Source organism: Odocoileus virginianus, chromosome 7 (assembly GCF_023699985.2).
Source record: "Odocoileus virginianus isolate 20LAN1187 ecotype Illinois chromosome 7, Ovbor_1.2, whole genome shotgun sequence".
In the NCBI taxonomy this organism is placed as follows: Eukaryota; Metazoa; Chordata; class Mammalia; order Artiodactyla; family Cervidae; genus Odocoileus; species Odocoileus virginianus.
In genome coordinates, this window is record NC_069680.1 from 52,365,817 (window position 1) to 52,386,084 (window position 20,268).

The window sequence follows — 20,268 nt, forward strand, 5'->3', positions numbered from 1 at the left end:
ATCAGTTCACTAAAACCATGTGAAAGATTGTTGGACAATGAAAATATTTACACTGTGGCTAAATCACTGAACTGACTACTTGCTAACTATAAAGACAAAAGTTAACCTTTATTTTGAAGAGAGCTAGCAGTCATCACCTTAATCAAGTCATTAAACTTCTCATTGCCAATAGTGAGACAACCTGACATCATGTGACTCTGAACATAATGTTCTATAAAGTATTTGACATTATCCCTGAAATATTTTAATAAAAATGTGTAAAATAATTTAATCAAGTATCTAGACCTAATTTACAGTTCAGAAGAAGTTAGGATGCATAATTGTTGAATTGTCCTAGATTGAAAGCGAAAGCTAAAAAGATATTTTAGCGACAATGGGGAAACATGACTATGGACTGGTTATTAGATGATATATAGGAAACCCTCCTAATTTGCCCAGCTGGGATGATATAATTATATATATACACATAATTCTATACATATAAATGTATATAATTTGAGAGGTTCCTGTTTTTAAAAGGTGTTGTTGAAATATTCAGGGATGAATTATTAATATTGGAGACTTACGTTCAAATGTCTTCACAAATAAAAACAGATAAAAGACTTTACAAACCTTTCAGCTATAATTAGGTCCAATAATCTAATGTAAAACATGGTGACAAAAGTTGGTAACAGTACTGTATAAGTGAAATTTTCTAAGAGAGTAGACTTAATGTTCTCATAAAAAAGACCTAAACAAACTATAATCCAATAATGATTGTAATAATGATTACATAACTGTATCTTATTTGTCAAAATTATCAAGCTATACTCTTAAAGACTTCCCTGGTGACTCACAGGGTAAGGAGTCTGCCTGCAATGCATGAGACCCGTGTTTGATCCCTGGGTTGGGAAGATTCCCTGGAGAAGGAAATGGCAACTCACTCCAGTATTCTTGCCTGGAAAATCCCATGGACGGAGAAGCCTGGCAGGCTACAGTGCATGGGGTGGCAAAGAGTCAGACATGACTGAGCGACTTCACTTCTATACCCTTCAAATTGGTGAATTTTATTTTATGTAAAGTATACAACCATAAAGCTGATTAAAAATTAAATAATATATAAAGTGCTTAACGCACTCCCCAAAAAAGAAAAATAAAGAGATAAAGCAAATATGACAAAATGTTAATGGGTGACTCTAGATGATACACAAGTGTTCACTGAAGTCTTTTTTACAACTTTCCTATAAATCTGAATAATCTTGTAAGTGGAAAAAATAAGTAAAAATTACTTTAATAAAAAATGTATCTACCTCTATTTAACTTTGAATATATATTCTTTCTTTCTTTTCTTTCTTTCCTTTCTTCTCAACATATTTGTTAGTTTGTTTTCATTGCTTTATTCCCCACTTGGCACCTTGCTTTAGTTTTGTTCTCCAGTTTGTGCTTTAATTAGTTTTGTTCTTAACTGGTAGATGTAATTTTTGATTTCCTTTGTTTGCCAGGTCAATCTACTGTACTTTATTTTTGCTGGACTGTTTTGATTTTGCTTATGGGTGTATATATGTGTGTGTGTGTATATTCCATTATTTTAATTATTATTTGACTGATTTTGTAACTGCCATTTGTATGGGATTCATCTTTGGTTTCTCATTTTTGGGTATTTGTTTTAATCTCACTTAATGCCATAACAAACCAGTTGTGGAATCTTCATTCCTGACCAGAGATCAAGCCCTGAGTCTTTGGAATGGGAGCACTGACTACAAAACCCTAGACTACCAGAGAACTAACCCTAGGGAGTATCAAATAGTGAGAACTCACACAAAGGAAACCCCTTGAATGCAAGACCCGGCATCACCCAACCACCAGTCACACCCTGTACAGGACGTCTCATCTAAACAACAAACAAAACAAAAATGCAAACCCAGTCATCAGCAGACAGGATCGCCACCTCTCTCAGCCTTGCACATCAGAGGAAAAGCAAAACAAACAACAACAAACTCAGCACAAATCTTAGGCTACACGAAGCTCACACAAACCAACGGACCAACTGAGGAGGGCAGAAACCAAAACGAAGACAGAATCCAACCTAGACGCCTGGGAAAAGGAGACCTCAGACATAATAAGTTAAAAAAAATAATAATGTAAAGGCAGAGAAATATGACACAAATGAAGGAACAAGCTAGAAACAAAGAAGTCCAAATAAATGAAAATAGGCAAACTACCTAAAAAAGAATTCAGAATAATGATAGTAAAGATGATCAAAAACCTTGAAAACAGAATGGATAAAATGCAAGAATCAATTAACAAAGACCTAGATGAATTAAAGAATAAACAGAGAGAGACAACACAATTACTGAAATTAAAAATACTCCAGAAAGAATCAACAGAAGAATATCTGAAGCAGAAGAACAAATCAGTGAGCTGGAAGATAATAAAAAGGTGGAAATAATTTCTGAAGAGCAGAATAAAGTAAAAAGAATGAAAAACTGAGGATAGTCTCAAAGACCTCCGGGACAATATCAAATGCAACAACATTCAAATTATAGGGGTCCCAGAGGGAGAAGAGAAAAAGAAAAAGAAAAAGAAGAGATTATAGCTGAAAATTTCCCCAACATGGAAAAGGAAATAGTCAATCAAGTCCAAGAGCTACATTAATCAAAGCAGTATGGCAGTGGCATAAAAAGAGAAATATAGACCAATGGACCGGATAGCAAGTCCAGAGATAAACCCACACACCTCTGGTCAAACTAATCTATTACAAGACAAGACTATACAATGGAGAAAAGAAAGTGGCTTCAATAAGTGGTGCTGGGAAAACTAGACAGTTACATGTGAAGGAATGAAATTACAATACTCCCTCACACTATACACAAAAATAAACTCAAAATAGATTAAAGACCTAAATGTAAGGCCAAATAGTGTAAGACTCTTAGAGGAATACACAGGCAAAACACTCTCTGATGTAAATCAAAGCAAGATCTTTTTGAACAACATCCTAGAGTAATGAAAATAAAAACAAAAATAAACAAATGAGACCTAATTAAACTTAAAAGCTTTTGTATAGCAAAGGAAACCATAAACAGAACTAAAAGAACACCCATAGAATATCTGCAAACAATGAGACTGACAAATAGACCAAAAAATGCAGCTCAAAAAAACAAAAAAACCACAACAAAAAAACCCAATTAAAAAATGGACAAAGGCTCTAAACAGACATTTCTCCAAAGAAAACAAACAGATGACCAAAAAGTATGTGGAAATATGAGCAACATCACTAATTAATAGAGAAATGCAAATCAAAACTACAATGAGGTATCACCTCACACTGGTCAGAATCGAAGTGAAAGTGTTAATCGCTCAGTCATGTTAGACTCTGTGACCCCATGGACTGTAGCCCACCAGGCTCCTCTGTCCATGGAATTCTCCAGGCGAGAATATTGGAGTAGGTAGCCATTCCCTTCTCCAGAGTATCTCCCCCACCAGGGATCAAATCCCGGGTCTCCTGGATTGCAGGCAGATTCTTTACCATCTGAGCCACCAGGGAAGCCCCCACTGGTCAGAATGGTCACCATCAAAGAATCTACAAACAATAAAGTGAAGAGGTGTGGAAAAAGGGAACTCTCCTGTGCTGTGTGGGAATATAAATTGGTAGAACCACTGTGGAGAATAGTATGGAGGTTTCTTATTGCTACAGAGTTAATACAGTCCCCTCAACATCCTTTCCTTGCCTCCTGTATCTCAATTTTATGGTGTCATAAATATAATCCCATTACCACATCATGTTGTGGGGAGAAGAAGGAATGAACAACCATGGGTTCTTATCAATTTTAGAAAAATGTTCTGGGTGAGGGCTAATTACGGAGCCATATGGGCCCTACAGCTGTTATCAGTTCAGTTCAGTTCAGTCGCTCAGACATGTCCAACTCTTTGTGACCCCATGGACTGCAGCACGCCAGTATTCCCTGTCTATCACCAACTCCCAGAGTTTACTCCAAGTTCAACATCCATTGAGTCGGTGATGCCATCCAACCATCCCATCCTCTGTCATCCCCTTCTCCTCCTGCCCTCAATCTTACCCAGCATCAAGGTCTTTTCCAATGAGTCAGCTCTTCTCATCAAGTGGCCCAAGTATTGGAGTTTCAGCTTCAACATTAGTCCTTCCAATGAACACCCAGGACTGATCTCCTTTAGGATGGACTGGTTGGATCTCCTTGCAGTTCAAGGGACTCTCAAGAGTCTTCTCCAACACCACAGTTCAAAAGCATCAATTCTTTGGCACTCGGCTTTCTTTATGGACCAACTCTCACATCCATACAAGACTACTGGAAAAAACAGCCTTGACTAGGCGAACCTTTGTTGGCAAAGTAATGTGTCTGCTTTTTAATATGCTGTCTAAGTTGGTCATAGCTTTTCTTCCAAGGAGCAAGCATCTTTTAATTTCATGGCTGCAGTCACCATCTGCAGTGATTTTGGAGCCCCCCAAAATAAAGCCTGACACTGTTTCCACATCTATTTGCCATGAAGTGATGGGACAAGATGCCATGATCTTTGTTTTCTGAATGTTGAGCTATAAGCCAACTTTTTCATTCTATTCTTTCACTTTCATCAAGCGGCTCTTTAGTTCTTCACTTTCTGCTATAAGGATGCTGTCATCTGCATATCTGAGGTTACTGATATTTCTCTGGGTAATCTTGATTCCAGCTTGTGCTTCTACCAGCCCAGCGTTTCTCATGATGTACTCTGCATATAAGTTAAATAAATATGGTGTAACTAAACAGCCTTGACGTACTCCTTTACCTATTTGGAACCAGTCTGTTGTTCCATGTCCAGTTCTAACTTGCTTCCTGACCTGCATATGGGTTTCCTAAGAGGCAGGTCAGATGGTCTGGTAGTCCCATCTCTTTCAGAATTTTCAAAGTCTATTCGGATCCACACAGTCAAAGGCTTTGGCATAGTCAATAAAGCAGAAATAGATTTTTTCTGGAACTCTCTTGCTTTTTCGATGATCCAGCGGATGTTGGCAATTTGATCTCTGGCTCCTCTGCCTTTTCTAAAACCAGCTTAAACATCTGGAAGTTCACGGTTCACATATTGCTCAAGCCTGGCTTGGAAAATTTTGAGCATTACTTTACTAGCGTGTGAGATGAGTGCAATTGTGCAGTAGTTTGAGCATTCTTTGGCATTGCCTTTCTTTGGGATTGGAATGAAAACTGACCCTCTCCAGTCCGGTGGCCACTGCTGAGTTTTCCAAATTTGCTGGCATATTGAGTGCAGCACTTTAACAGCATCATCTTTCAGGATTTGAAATAGCTCAACTAAAATTGCATCACCTCCACTAGCTCTGTTTGTAGTGATGCTAAGGCCCACTTGACTATGTCTGGCTCTAGGTGAGTGATCACACCATCGTGATTATCTGGGTCATAAAGATCTTTTTGGTACAGTTCTTCTGTGTATTCTTGCCACCTCTTCTTAATATCTTCTTCTGTTAGGTCCATACCATTTCTGTCCTTTATTGAGCCCATCTTTGCATAAATGTTCCCTTGGTATCTCTGATTTTCCTGAGAAGATCTCTAGTCTTTCCCATTCTATTGTTTTCCTCTATTTCTTTGCACTGATCACTGAGGAAGGCTTTCTTATCTCTCCTTGCTATTCTTTGGAACTCTGCATTCAAATGGGTATATCTTTCCTTTTCTCCTTTTCCTTTCACTTCTCTTCCTTTCACAGCTATTTGTAAGGCCTCCTCAGACAGCCATTTTGCTTTTTTGCATTTGAGAAAAGCATAACTGAAAAAGATATATGCATTCCAATGTTCTTTACAGCACTATTTACAATAGGACATGGAAGCAACCTACACGTACATCAACAGAGGAATGGATAAAGATATGATACATATATAGAATGGAATATTACTCAGCCATAAAAGAAGGAAATAATGCCATGTGCAGCAACATGGATGAACCTAGATTAGAGACTGTCACACTGACAGAAGTTAAGTTAGACAGTGAAAAATAAAAATCATACGGTATTGCTTATTTTGGGAATCTTGAAAAGTGGTACAAATGACCATATTTACAACACGGATAACGAAGTAGAAAACAATCTTATGGTTGCCAGGGGAAAGGCAGGAGGAGGGATAAATTGAAATATTGGTATTGATGTATACACACCTACATATAAAATGGATAACTAATAACCACCTACTGTACAGCACAGGGGACTCTATGCAACACACTGCAAATGACCTATATGGGAAAAGAATCTAAAAAAAGAGTGGATATATGTATACGTATAACTGAGTCACTTTGCTGTACACCTGAAACTAACACAACGTTGTAAATTAATTATACTTTCATACAAAAAAACTTTTTAAGTAGGAAATGCACAGGAAAAATTTCTACTGAGAAAGGGCAGGAATCAGTGCGGGAATCAGCACTGGAGAGAATTAAGATGGAAATATTGCAAAGTTAGGTAATTTAACACTTTGTCATCAATTTAATTTTTGAGATAAGCAACTAAATTATATTAATCTTTCCAACCTTAACCTTACCCTTATGATTTAATATTAAAATTCTTTTTGGTACTTTAGACAACAGTCATATTCACTGGAAGCAGTAATTGTGTCATCAGTCCTCAGGGTCAAATACAGCTCATGTTGTACCAACCATATGGCTGAGTCTCTACAAATTATTAGATAAATAATTTTCCTATGAATTTGCAATGCTTAATTGTGGAGCCAGCATGGGATTTCTGAATATGCCGATTTCAGTGATCATCATAATGGAACTGATCGACTACAGAGTCCCGTCAGCTGCCAGGTTATCAGCCTTTATTCCCACAGGAAAAATGAGTCAACTGAAAAAGGTCAATTTAGTCAGGTCACGTAAATACCGTTAAGCACTTTTTGGAAATTAGACTCTTGCCATCAAACAAGAAAATACAGATGCACTGACTACATTAACCAAGAAGTTCTATTATAATGGTCCTCTTAAATTTAAACGGCAAACTTTCAATAGTTTCATAAGTTACTGCCAACAGGTAACTTGGCTTTGGACTGAGAACCTCATTTCAAAGCTACTTTCTACTTTCAAAACTGATTCAAAGTGGATTTGGAGATAGGAAAAAGTTTAATTTTGCTTCCCAAATCTAGACTAGCAGTATGACTATGAAGAAAAAGGAAAACAATCCATGAATTTTTAATCTATGCTTTCTATCCATTAGGAAAAAAGTGAGCCATATAATTTTATGTACTAGCTAGACAAGTTTTATCTGATCTCTGAGTATGGGTTTTTACTTGTAAAACAGAAATAAGATACCTGTAAAACAGGGTTGACCTACCTGCTCTGCCTCCTTTAAAGGGCTGAGATAGGAAAAATGAGTACCTCGAAGGCTATTTTCAAATCTAACTTTTAAAATATCATTTGTTTGAATTAATTTTATTTTCATTTATATCTATCCATATTCCATTGTACAACATACAAGAAAAAAATTGGTAGGATTCCATTTTTATTACCTAACTACCTAGTGAAAATCAGGTTCACAAAATCATCTATGTATCAGAAGAGCTCTAGCCAAAAATATTTAACATGAATAAAGCAAAACAATTAGTCAAAAACAAATTTGGGAACTTGCCTGGACTTTTCAAAAATGTCAGTGTCATGATAAATTTTTTTTAAAAAGGCAAGTGAAGGGTACAATTTAGATAAAAAGGAAACAAATGACATGGTGACCAGATGCAATCTGTGATCCTTGATGGAGTCTTGGGAAAAAGAAAAAATAAAAATTGGAACATTGTGGAGACAGTCACAGCAATTTGCTCAGTATATTACATAATATTATTTTGTCAACAGTAAATTTATTGACTATGATAATAATATTGCAGTTATGAAGGAAATGTCCTTGTTTTCAGGAGAAACATGCTAATACACTCTAGGAAAGAAATTTCATGCTGCTTGCTGCTTACTTTCAAATGGTTCAGAAAAAAAATTTTTTAAGTATCTAGAGAGAAAGCAAATGTGGTAAAATGTTAACAACAGCTGAATAATCTAGGTGATGGGTATCAGGTTTTATTTTTCTAGTCTTTCAACTTCTCTATACATCTGAAATTTAAAAATACTCTAGGGGGAAGTGAACACTATGTACAACAAAAAGTTGACAAACAATGGAAAAATTACATCAATTTTCCAATAATAAAATGATACTTTAACCTAATTTTTAAACGAAAATAAATTCATTGTTACAATATTTGAGGTATATTATTTAAGAGCAACATTAATCTTTCTAATACAACAGGTAAATTAAGTGGACTTAATTACATAATAAAAGGTCTCACTGTAGGATTTCCTTTAAGAAAAAGTGGCATCATCTCTAAAAGCAGGGCAGAAACAGATCAAATGTCATTACTGGAAAGATCATAGAAATTAGCTAAATCTTTATACACTAGCAGACCAGTATCTACATGTTTTTTCAGGACATACACTAACATTTTTTCTCAAAAGATAACTTAAAGGCAAATAAACATGTATATTACAGTTAACAGATGTGATGGCTCATGTTTTACCACATACTGAAGGCAAGCAAAGCTACACAACTAGAAACAACTGAAGTTCATAGGCAGAAAACATGATCTTATGATCTAGAAATGCTAATTTAATTCTAGAGTTGGAATGCTATAAAGAAGGAGGAAAAACTCTCTAATAAACCCCTAGACTTGGAGGATAGACAAGAAGGTGAGAAAAAATAAGTCTGCCTTAGACTGAAAAATTTTCCTGCAGATTTCTGGGTGAAAACTTTGAAACTAAAATTTTGTAATCTCCTTTTTATCAAACCAGTATATTTACGTGTATGTGTATTCTTCTGGCAGAAGGCTGAACAACTGTCCATCAATCCCATAAGAAATCAGAAAGTATACTCAGGAATTTCTTTTTATGGGTTCATTTAAGCATTAACTAGAAAGAGCATATTACTGTAACATGATGTTTATATGATTTCTTAATTATACATTCATAAAAAATTTAAACCACCTGTTAACGTCAAGTTACATTCTCTGCTTTAAGATCTATTTGCTGGTACAGATTTCCAATTACTACACTTTCTTATAAAATATACAGTATTTCCTTTACCATATAAGTTCTATAAACAGAAAAATAAGATTAAATTCTCTTTATGAACTATTTTTAGCAGTTCTTACCTTTTTTGTAAATAAGATGACAACAGTGTGAACTGTAATAGAAAACAATTTCATAAAATATTATACTTTTATCTTCAAAATAGCATTTACCTTGTTAATAGACACTATCAAAGCTGGTTCCACTTTAGCTTCAATTTCTTCTGGAGTGTAAAAACAATAGAGTTTGCCCCCTCTTAAAACACAATACAACCTTCTCCAAAGAATCAGACCTCCTACCATTTGCTGAAAAAGCAAAATCAAGAAATTCTCAACTTTAAATCATTATTTATCATCTTAACTCTAAACTCAACAAAATACTTGAATTATCAGTTAGTTTCTAAAGATGTTTTAATATGATAGTTACCCAATTAATTTACCATATAATAAGTTAGTAGCCCAAAGCCAAAAAGTTAGTTTATGATTATCACATTACTCATACACATAAAATCATAAATCAATGCAATTTAAGAGAAGCTAGTCTACTAAAAATTAGTGCTTGGAATTCCACAGCAATTCACCAAATGACTCGGGAAAATTATAAAAATAACTCAATATTCAATAACTCAATATTCAAAATATAACTTTCCCTTACTGTTCTCAGAACACGGACTTACCTATAAAAATGCAAATTTTCTTTCCTCTTAATGGAATATTTTTTAAAAAGCTATTGATTCATTGAAGCCCATAATTAATTATTTACTGAATATAAATAACTACAGTTATAAATAAATAAGGAGTAGGTTGCACAGAGGCAGCTTTGGAAGCCTAGAGGCCAAAACTGTGCTGAAAGCTGTCTGCCAGAAAGGTCTTTATGGGAAAGGTTTGAGAAGTCCTCATCAGATTCCCCAGGGAGTCCTCTGTTACTGATTATCCTGTTGCTGCTATTAATGAAGCAGAGGAACCTGGAGAGGCAGCTCCTTAGCCATCAAAATTGCATTAAGACCCTTTCCCTTCCCACCTTGTCACTCCCAGCCACAACTCCTATTCTATGTCTCACAATGAGGAAGCTACCCATTCAAGAGACGATTTTATATAAAAAAAGAAAATACTTTTCAATATCAAAATGCCAAACAACTGCCATTAAGATCTAAATTAGAGCTACAACTGTAGGATATTTAAAGTCTTCTAACCTGCTTATTAAGAAATCCCGCAAATACATCCTCAGCCATACAGGTTGGTTGGGCGACTAGTCGGCAGCACATGTTACCATATAAGGGAAGCCAAAATGAAGATTCTTCTATTTAAAAGAGAAAAAGCCAAGGTATAAATATATGTTTATTTAAGGTCATTATACATTTTAATTATTTTTACAATTTTTAATTTTGCTTTATATAAGAACATATGTAAAGGTCCATCCTACTCATATTACCATATTCAATGACAATAGCAAATGGAAGAAAGCAGTCAGGACAGGATGTTATTAAACTAATAGTTTGTAGTAGTGGTCACCAACATTGTTGGCACCAGGAGCCAGTTTTGTGGAAGACAATTTTGCTGCAGACTGGGAGGGTGGAATGGTTTCAGGATGATTCAAGAACATTACTTGTATTGTGATATTTTACTTATATTATTATTATTACATCAACTCCACCTCAGATCATCAGGCATTAGATTCTGGTGGTTGGGGAGCCCTGGTTTATAGCATGCTATCACCTGGAACAGACATGGAACTTTTAGTCTCTTGATCTCTTTCTTGATCTTAAAGCAATTAATCAATGGAGGTAGTTCAAGGCATATTAGTAAACTCAGGTAATTTTAAAAACATCCTAATAAAATTATTTTTGTATGTCACATTCTACTTTTTACTCTGGTTTTCATTATAAAGTGAAAGAAAGTGAAGTCGCTCAGTCGTGTCTGATTCTTTGCAACCCTGTGGACTGTAGCCCACCAGGCTCCTCCATCCATGGGATTCTCCAGGCAAGAATACTGGAGTGGGTTGCCAGTTCCTTCTCCAGGGGATCTTCCCGACCAGGGATCGAACCCAAGTCTCCGGCATTGCAGGCAGAGGCTTTAGCGTCTGAGCCACCAGGGAAGCCATTAGGGTTTTCATTATAGTAATTAGCAAATTGATCCTCTGAATAAAACACTTCAGAGCACAACTTAAATAATTTAATAATAAACTTTTTGGCCCTTCCCCTTCTCCCTTTCCTTACTGAACAGTTCAGTTATAAGCCATTATGTGAAGCCCACCAAGATGGGGATCTGTGCCCGGAGTTGGGGGCAGGGGAACAGCAGTGGGCAGAGCTAGGTGCTGGAGCCGGACAGGATAAGAAGGCTGAGTGAGAAAGCTTCCTGGCATGAGGGGGCAGAGCCTGAATGGGCTGAGGACGATGGATCACATGGGGAATCTAGAACCCAAGGGGAATCTCTTCTCAGTGGTTGGCCTGGCATGGAGAGTTGGGGTCCAGGTAGAGCAAGGAGGGTATCTATGCGCAGTGGCTGCCCAAGTGAAGTGTCAGAATCCAAGGAGAGTAAGAGAAGTGTGCACATTTTGGGGGTGGTCCAGCCATGGGTGTCAGCTTGAGAGCAGTGAGGAAGCCATCCACACATCTGGCAAACCAGAGGAGTGCGTCAGCGTCCAAGAAGAAGGAGCTCCAAGCACGGGCAGCTGGGTATGGGCTGTCGGAGCGCAGGCAGGCTGACAAGGGTGCCCACACGGGGTAGTGAGGGCAGCCAGGCATGTGGGATTAAAACCTGAGTGGGGTGAGGAGAGCAATTATGTGAGCACGATGGGGAATGGTTGCTCTTAAAGAGACTAATCAAAGAATAAAATACAGTAGATAATATAAAGATAATAGAAGACAGGTTTCTCACTATCAGAGAAAGGAAATACAAATATGCAGAATGAACTCTTTGGTATTGGTTTAGAACTAGATGTACTGGTATGAACTCATGGTTTTCAACATATAGAGATTAAGAAATCCATGACAAAAAATATATACATGTATGTCCACTAAGAGGGCCTAGGAAAAGTGACAACTAATGGTGACAGTCTGATGGCAATGAATTTACCTAAATCTCCCATGTCTTATAAATATTATCTCTATTAAAAAGAACCAGTCTTCTTTGGAGAAATGGCTGATTCCAGGACTGGGACAGGTAAAGTACATGATGAGTCTGACATATCTTGTCATGCCTGAAGCAAGGAAGTACTCAGTGAATGAGGAGGACATGGAAAAAGACAGAAACCATCTTGAATGTAACCCCACTGGCTAAAACGGAGACAATTTGAATCTCAAAATAAACAAGATATTAACAGATTATAATGCACTGAGTAAAACTATAAAATACAAATCCATGATACTATAAATAAATCAATGAATAAAGTTGAAAGTCTAATAAATACTATACTTAGTTTCAAAGTACCCCCATCCCACGCACAAATTATGTATTAATTACAAAAGGGGTAAACAAAAAGAGTAACTGTACAGTAGAGAAGCTTGACAGACACCCTAAAATCAAGTGATCAAAGTGAACATCATCAGTAATGGGATGAATCAAAATATGCCACCTGAAAGAATGCAATAAGAACGCAGCACTTCTGTGACATTTCTGCCAAAGATGCATATCCTGAGTCAGCCCCAGAAAACATTCAACAAACCGAAACACAGGGAACTTCTACAAAATAACTATGATATTTTAAAATGTCATAGCTATGAAAGCCAAGGAAAGACTGGAGAACTGATCTAGATTGAAAGAAACTGAAGAAGCATGATGATTAAATGCAGTAAGTGAACCTACACTGGATCCTTTGGTCATAGGGACACTACTGGAAAAATATTTGAATAGTGTCTGTTTAATAGGAATAATAGTAACACATTAACATTCATTTCCTGACTTGGACAGCTGTAACGATGTAGCTGGATGTCTTTTAGCAGGAAATAGATACTAACATAGTTGAGAGTAATGAAGCATCAGATAAGCAACTTGCTCTCATATACTTCTCGAGAAAAACAAAAAGACTTTGATATTCAACTTTTAACTTTTCTATAAGTTCGCAATTGTTTAATAAAGTTCTTTCAAAAACATTAAAATACTCCTCTAATGTAATGTGCAGGTGGATATACAGCCTTTATAACTGTATGGAAGGAAAGCAATGTATAATTTATTGTATCAGAGTATAAATAAAAACACAACATATGGTCAGTCCTCTGTTCACACTGGACCACACAAAAAAAGATTTGTAAAGTTTTCACTGCAGTCCTGTTGGTAAATGCCTATTAAATGACTAACAATTGGCTGTTACTATTATTAACCAAAAAGTAAGTACAGAAAATAAAATGCTTTTGGTAAAAATACAATTATTTAATATATATTTAATGGATGTAGCCAAGGTTTCGTACATCAGTTAAATGAAAAAGACCAGCCTAAATGAAGAGCATGTGTGTGGTGCTAAGTTGCTTCAGTAGTGACTGATTTCTGTGCAACCCCATGGACTGTAGCCCACCAGGCTCCTCTGTCCATGGGATTCTCCAGGCAAGAATACCAGAGTGGGTTGCCATGCCCTCCTCCAGGGGGATCTTCCCGACCCAGAAATCAAACCCAAGTCTTTTACCTCTAACCTGCGTCAGCAGGCAGATTCTTTACCACTAGCGTCACCTGAGAAGCCCAAATGAACAGCACAAAATAAAATAATTTTTATCAATTTACCTGCTCAAGATTCTACTAGAGAATAGCACACAACAAATTTTCTGGGCCTATTCTTTTTTATTATTACCTTGTTAAAGCTGCTATCTTTTAGAAATGAAGGGCTTCATCTGAGAGAATTTAAGTGTATAAATACACTACAGGCAATTATTTTAAAATGCAGATATAAATAAATGAGAATTTCCTTTCTTAAAATAGGCAGGAAATGAAAGAAACATTATACAAAAGCATGGATCTAGGTAATACATCTGAAATCAAATTTGTGATTTATGAATTTAAAGTTTCAAAGTGAGTTTCTTTACATACAAGACTTATGGATGATTTGTTTTTAAGTTGGGATGTAACTCCTAAAGAAACAGAATCATAAATGATTAGTTTTACAGACCAGTTCATAAAGTTTGTTCAATCAACAATGTACCTGGAACCTAAACACCACATGTAACAGTTTCTCTAGCAAAATAACTTCAGATTTCATGGCACACCAAGAAAAATAATTCCTTCCTAGGTGCAGTCCTTGAAAACAGATATTCGATGTAAAATTCTTTGTTCTACAGATCACATGCCACACAGGCCGCAGTCAGCTGTTACTTCCCATGTAGATTTCTCTACAGCTCATGACCACTGGAGAATAAAGCACAGAGCTACAGTTTCTTCTCTCTACTTTTAACAAGAAAGATGGCATCTAGGCTGGACACTTAACTTGCCCAAGTATCAACTCTCATTCTTAAAAATACTACCTATAAAGTACTAGGGTTGTTGTGAAATCAAATAAGAAAATGTATAAATATGACATTTATCACTGTATCTGGCATGTAGCAGATGCTTCTTATAATTTCATATCCAGGGCACCCTCAGTCCTGAAGCCATATCCTTTCCATTTCTCAATGCTGTCTTTCCTGTCTTGTGCAACACATTTAATCAAAATACTTAATTCTTCTTTTCTAACCAAGGGTGATATTAGGACAAGATGAAATGAAACAGGAAGTGAAAGAACAGTTTGACTTTTCATACTGGAAGATTTTATCTAATTCATCTGTAGTTTTAGATGGGGAACAAAATGGAGTTTTAAAATGACAGCGACAACAAAACAAAGGCAAGAGAAAGAATCCAGATAACATCTCAGTTCCCTGTCAGTCAATCTTTACAATGTGGTTTCATTGTTTTATAAAAAGTATAAAAATTTCTTGATGACAAACACAAGCCTTAAGATACCATTTTGGCTTTTTCCTTCAACTAGTAAGAGCGATAAAGTTGAGTTATAAATTTCAAAAATCTTGCATTTCCTCTTTACAGTATTTGGGAGACACTGATATAACCTTATTTAGGAAAACCTTTTTAAACATAGATTTATTAACAAATAAATCAAAGGGCGACTTTTTCCTGCATAAAATTGTGTTTATTTTTAATTACACACTTTTTTTCCCAAAATATGATTTACAAGATTTTCATTTACACACATTTCTAGGAACATTCCTATCACATCAAAAGAGCTTGACATATAGGCCAGTATTCTTAAATTTTCTACAGCAGAAGCTACAAGTTCGGTTGTCAACCGTTTTGGGGTGTTACTGCTGTAGGCACAGGTCTTTTCATAGTCTTTAATATCCTACTCAGGCTTCCCAGGTGGTGCTAGTGCCAGTGCAGGAGACAGCAGAGATATGGGTTCAATCCCTGGGTCAGGAAGATCTCCTGGAGGAGAGTAAGGCCACCCACTCCAGTATTCTTGCCTGGAGAACCCATGGACAGAAGAGCCTGGTGGGCAACAGTCCATAGGGTCACAAAGAGTGGGACATGACTGAGGTGACTTAGCGTGAATGCTCAATATGCTAATCTCTATTGCGTTTTTCTTACAAAGAAATATACCACATAGTTATGCTTATTTGCTCATGAGCATTTCTAAAGGAGAATCTAGTAATATCTTAAGAGCACTAACGACAAAGGGACACTGCTGAAATTGATGCTTTCTTTGCGAATTGTATTCATTTCAACAGTCTTTCTGATGATTTAGTTGAATAAGATCTTTCATCATCAATTCCATTATTAACAAATCGATAGTATTTTGAATTTTCAGGTGCTTTATCAGTAATAATATATGCCTAGGACCAGAAGACATAGCAGAAAAAGCACCGCCTGTCCTGGATTATTTAAAGTCTGTCTTGAACACTAGCTAGCTACATAATCTGGCACATTACATTCTCTAAGCTGTATTTTATTCATCTGTAAAATGTAAATGGTAACAAAGTAAGGAACTTGGGAAGGTCAGAGTTAGCCAGTGGTAGAACTAGAATACGAATCCAAGGCTGATGGCTCCACAGTCTCCATTATTATTCACTTCATTGTAATGCTCCCTAATAACTACATCTCAAAGAGACTAAAAATAAAAACTGCTTTAGCATAAGAACATGTAATAGGACACCTACTCTCAACAGATTTTGGGGAAAACAATACAGTATTGTTAACCTATGTCACATGTTGTACAGCAGATTTCTAGAACTTATTCACCTTGTATAACTGAAGCTTTATACCAGTTTATTAGCACCCCCTTTCTCTTCTTCCAAACCCCTAGTAACTGCCATAGCATCTCCCATAATAAACTATGATTTGCTTCTAACAGTCTGTCTATTTCAGGTACTTCATGTAAGTGGAATCAGGTAGTATTTGTTCTTCTGTGACAGGCTATTTCAGTTAGCATAATGTCAAAGATCATTCATGCTGTCACATATTACAGAATTTTCTTTCTCAAGGCTGAATATGTCTGGAACATAACAGGCACTCAATATATGGTGATAATATCAATAATTCTAGAGAACTGACACAAAATGGAATTAAAACTTAATTTGCCAAGTTTTCTGATTTGCCAACTGATAATGCTAATACTGTTACAAACTTGAAGTTGTGGGCAAAAGAAAGCTCAAATGTATTGCTCAGACCAATCCTCCCACTGAAAACTACTATAAAATGCTGAACCAAATCTATTTTAAAAACTTTAGAGCAACAAAGAGGTAACAAAACTAAAAGAAACTACCAGTACAAATCTGATAAATGAGAACCAGTAAGTTAAATGAGCACAGAATCTGTTTGTCTTGAGGGCATTTGCTAATCCCAGCAAATCCAATTTATGATTTAAAGATCCTGCAAACAAAAAGAATAAAATACTTAGGAGTATATCTACCTAAAGAAACAAAAGACCTATACATAGAAAACTATAAATCACTGATGCAAGAAATCAAAGAGGACACAAACAGATGGAGAAATATACCATGTTCATGGATTGGAAGAATCAATATTGTGAAAATGGCTATACTACCCAAAGCAATCTATAGATTCAATGCAATCCCTATCAAGCTACCAACGGTATTTTTAACAGAACTAGAACAAATAATTTCACAATTTGTATGGAAATACAAAAAACCTTGAATAGCCAAAGTAATCTTGAGAAAGAAGAATGGAACTGGAGGAATCAACCTGCCTGACTTCAGACTATACTACAAAGCCGCAGTCATCAAGACAGTATGGTACTGGCACAAAGACAGAAATATAGATCAATGGAACAGAATAGAAAGCCCAGAGATAAATCCACGAACCTATGGTCACCTTATCTTCGACAAAGGAGGCAAGGATATACAATGGAAAAAAGACAACCTCTTTAACAAGTGGTGCTGGGAAAACTGGTCAACCACCTGTAAAAGAAGGAAACTAGAACACTTTCTAACACCATACACAAAAATAAACTCAAAATGGATTAAAGATCTAAATGTAAGATCAGAAACTATAAAAATCCTAGAGGAGAACATAGGCAAAACACTCTCCGACATAAATCACAGCAGGATCCTCTATGACCCACATCCCAGAATTTTAGAAACAAAAGCAAATATAAACAAATGGGACCTAATGAAACTTAAAAGCTTTTGCACAACAAAGGAAACTATAAGCAAGGTGAAAAGACAGCCCTCAGATTGGGAGAAAATAATAGCAAACGAAGCAACAGACAAAGGATTAATCTCAAAAATATACAAGCAACTCCTGAAGCTCAATTCCAGAAAAATAAATGACCCAATCAAAAAATGGGCCAAAGAATTAAACAGACATTTCTCCAAGGAAGACATACAGATGGCTAACAAACACATGAAAAGATGCTCAACATCACTCATTATCAGAGAAATGCAAATCAAAACCACAATGAGGTACCATTACATGCCAGTCAGGATGGCTGCTATCCAAAAGTCTACAAGCAATAAATGCTGGAGAGGGTGTGGAGAAAAGGGAACCCTCTTACACTGTTGGTGGGAATGCAAACTAGTACAGCCACTATGGAAAACAGTGTGGAGATTTCTTAAAAAACTGGAAATAGAACTGCCATATGACCCAGCAATCCCACTTCTGGGCATACACACCAAGGAAACCAGATCTGAAAGAGACACGTGCACCCCAGTGTTCATCGCAGCACTGTTTATAATAGCCAGGACATGGAGGCAACCTAGATGCCCATCAGCAGATGAATGGATAAGGAAGCTGTGGTACATATACACCATGGAATATTACTCAGCTATTAAAAAGAATTCATTTGAATCAGTTTTAATGAGATGGATGAAACTGGAGTGAAGTAAGCCAGAAAGATAAAGACCATTACAGTATACTAACACATATATAGGGAATTTAGAAAGATGGTAATGATAACCCTATATGCAAAACAGAAAAAGAGACACAGATGTATAGAACAGACTTGTAGACTCTGGGAGAAGGCGAGGGTGGGATGTTTCAAGAGAACAGCATCGAAACATGTATATTATCTAGGGTGAAACAGATCACCAGCCCAGGTTGGATGCATGAGACAAGTGCTCGGACCTGGTGCACTGGGAAGACCCAGAGGGATCGGGTGGAGAGGGAGGTGGGAGGGGGGATCGGGATGGGGAATACATGTAAATCCATGGCTGATTCATGTCAATGTATGACAAAACCCACTATAATATTGTAAAGTAATTAGCCTCCAACTAATAAAAATAAATGGGAAAAAAAAAAAAAGATCCTGCAAGATGAGGGAAGTAGGCCAGAAATCAGTCTAGGACTTTAACAACGCAGGCAGATTAATGGGAGGATTCCTCATATTAAGCTGATAGCCCAAAGGAATCACCAACTGGGTAGTGAAAGTGAAGTTGCTCAGTCGTGTCCAACTCGTTGTGGCCCTGTGGACTGTAGCCTACCAGGCTTCTCTGTCCATGGGATTTTCCAGGCAAGAACTCTGGAGTGGGTTGCCATTTCCTTCACAGGGAACCATAAACAAACCAATCTAACTGCCCAGGATTTCCACTGCCTGGAAATGGGGATCCAGAGAAACTCAGACATGGTCTTTGGATAAAGTGAGTCTAGTTGCTCCAAGTTCCTGCCAGAAGCAGACACTAAGCATTAATTTATTCTGCTATGTAAACTTTCAATTATAATGACAAGTATATGAAAATAACTATACATGAAGAAACTGAGTGGTAACCAGTTACAAAAAAAAAAAAAAATAGAAACTGACCAAGAAAGACTTTATATATCTGAATTATTAGCCATAGACTATAAAATAGTTATTCTTTTAATAAAAACCTAAAAGATAATATTAACAGTGCATGCAGGGAATACAAAGCTTCATAGCAGATTTGAGAAAAAAATCAAACAGAACTTCTAGAAATAAGAAGTACAATAAGTGAAATGAAGAACTTGGTATACAGATTCAACAGCAGATCAGACAGAGCTGCAAAGAGAATAAAGGAAATAAAAGAGTGCATTAAAAATTCTAGGGAAAGTAGCAAAGACAGAAAAAAAAGATGAGGACTAGATCATAAGTGGTAATAAAAATAGAGAACACAGTCAGAAAGACTAACATAGGTTTAATAAGAATGCTAGAGGAAGAAAGGAAAGAGAATGGACCAGAGGCTGTCTAAATAGACAAGATGCTGTCCAGAATAATGAAAGACATCAATCAGTGTAAAGAAGGTCAAGGATTTCCAAAAGCAACATAAATAAAACTAAATTCTTCACCTATAGCATGGTGAAGCTTCAGAAAACCAAAGACAAAGAAAAAAATGAAAAGTTACCTTCACAGAAGTGAACACTGACAAATGATCTCTAACAGCCAGTTCAAGACCCTGAGAGCTCAGCTGGTGAAGAATCCGCCTGCAATGCAGCAGACCCCGGTTCAACTCCTGGGTTGGGAAGATCCCCTGGAGAAGGGAAAGGCTACCCACTCCAGTATTCTGGCCTGGAGAATTCCATGGACTATATAGTCCACGGGGTCACAAACAGTTGGACACCACTGAGCCACTTTCACTTTTCACATGACACCAGCAGGTAGTGGAATTATAGCTTTAATATTCAAAAAGAAAAATGTTAAAGTGCCAAACTTCTACACCATGCAAAAAACGCCTTTTAAGAGTGAAGCTAAATAAAGTCATCTTCAGACAAACACAAAGAATCAAGAAGTATGATCCTAACAT

General features: G+C 36.5%; 1 protein-coding gene across 1 annotated transcript in view; it reads right to left on the reverse strand.

Moving 5' to 3' along the window:
- RTKN2 (rhotekin 2) overlaps positions 1-20,268 on the reverse strand; it is a 109,325-nt gene that overhangs the window by 27,581 nt on the left and 61,476 nt on the right. Inside the window, exons 8-9 of the mRNA XM_020897787.2 lie at positions 10,276-10,382; positions 9,257-9,388 (exon numbers count right to left, since the gene is read on the reverse strand). Coding sequence (XP_020753446.2) covers positions 9,257-9,388; positions 10,276-10,382 — 239 coding nt within the window. The remainder of the gene's footprint in view (positions 1-9,256; positions 9,389-10,275; positions 10,383-20,268) is intronic.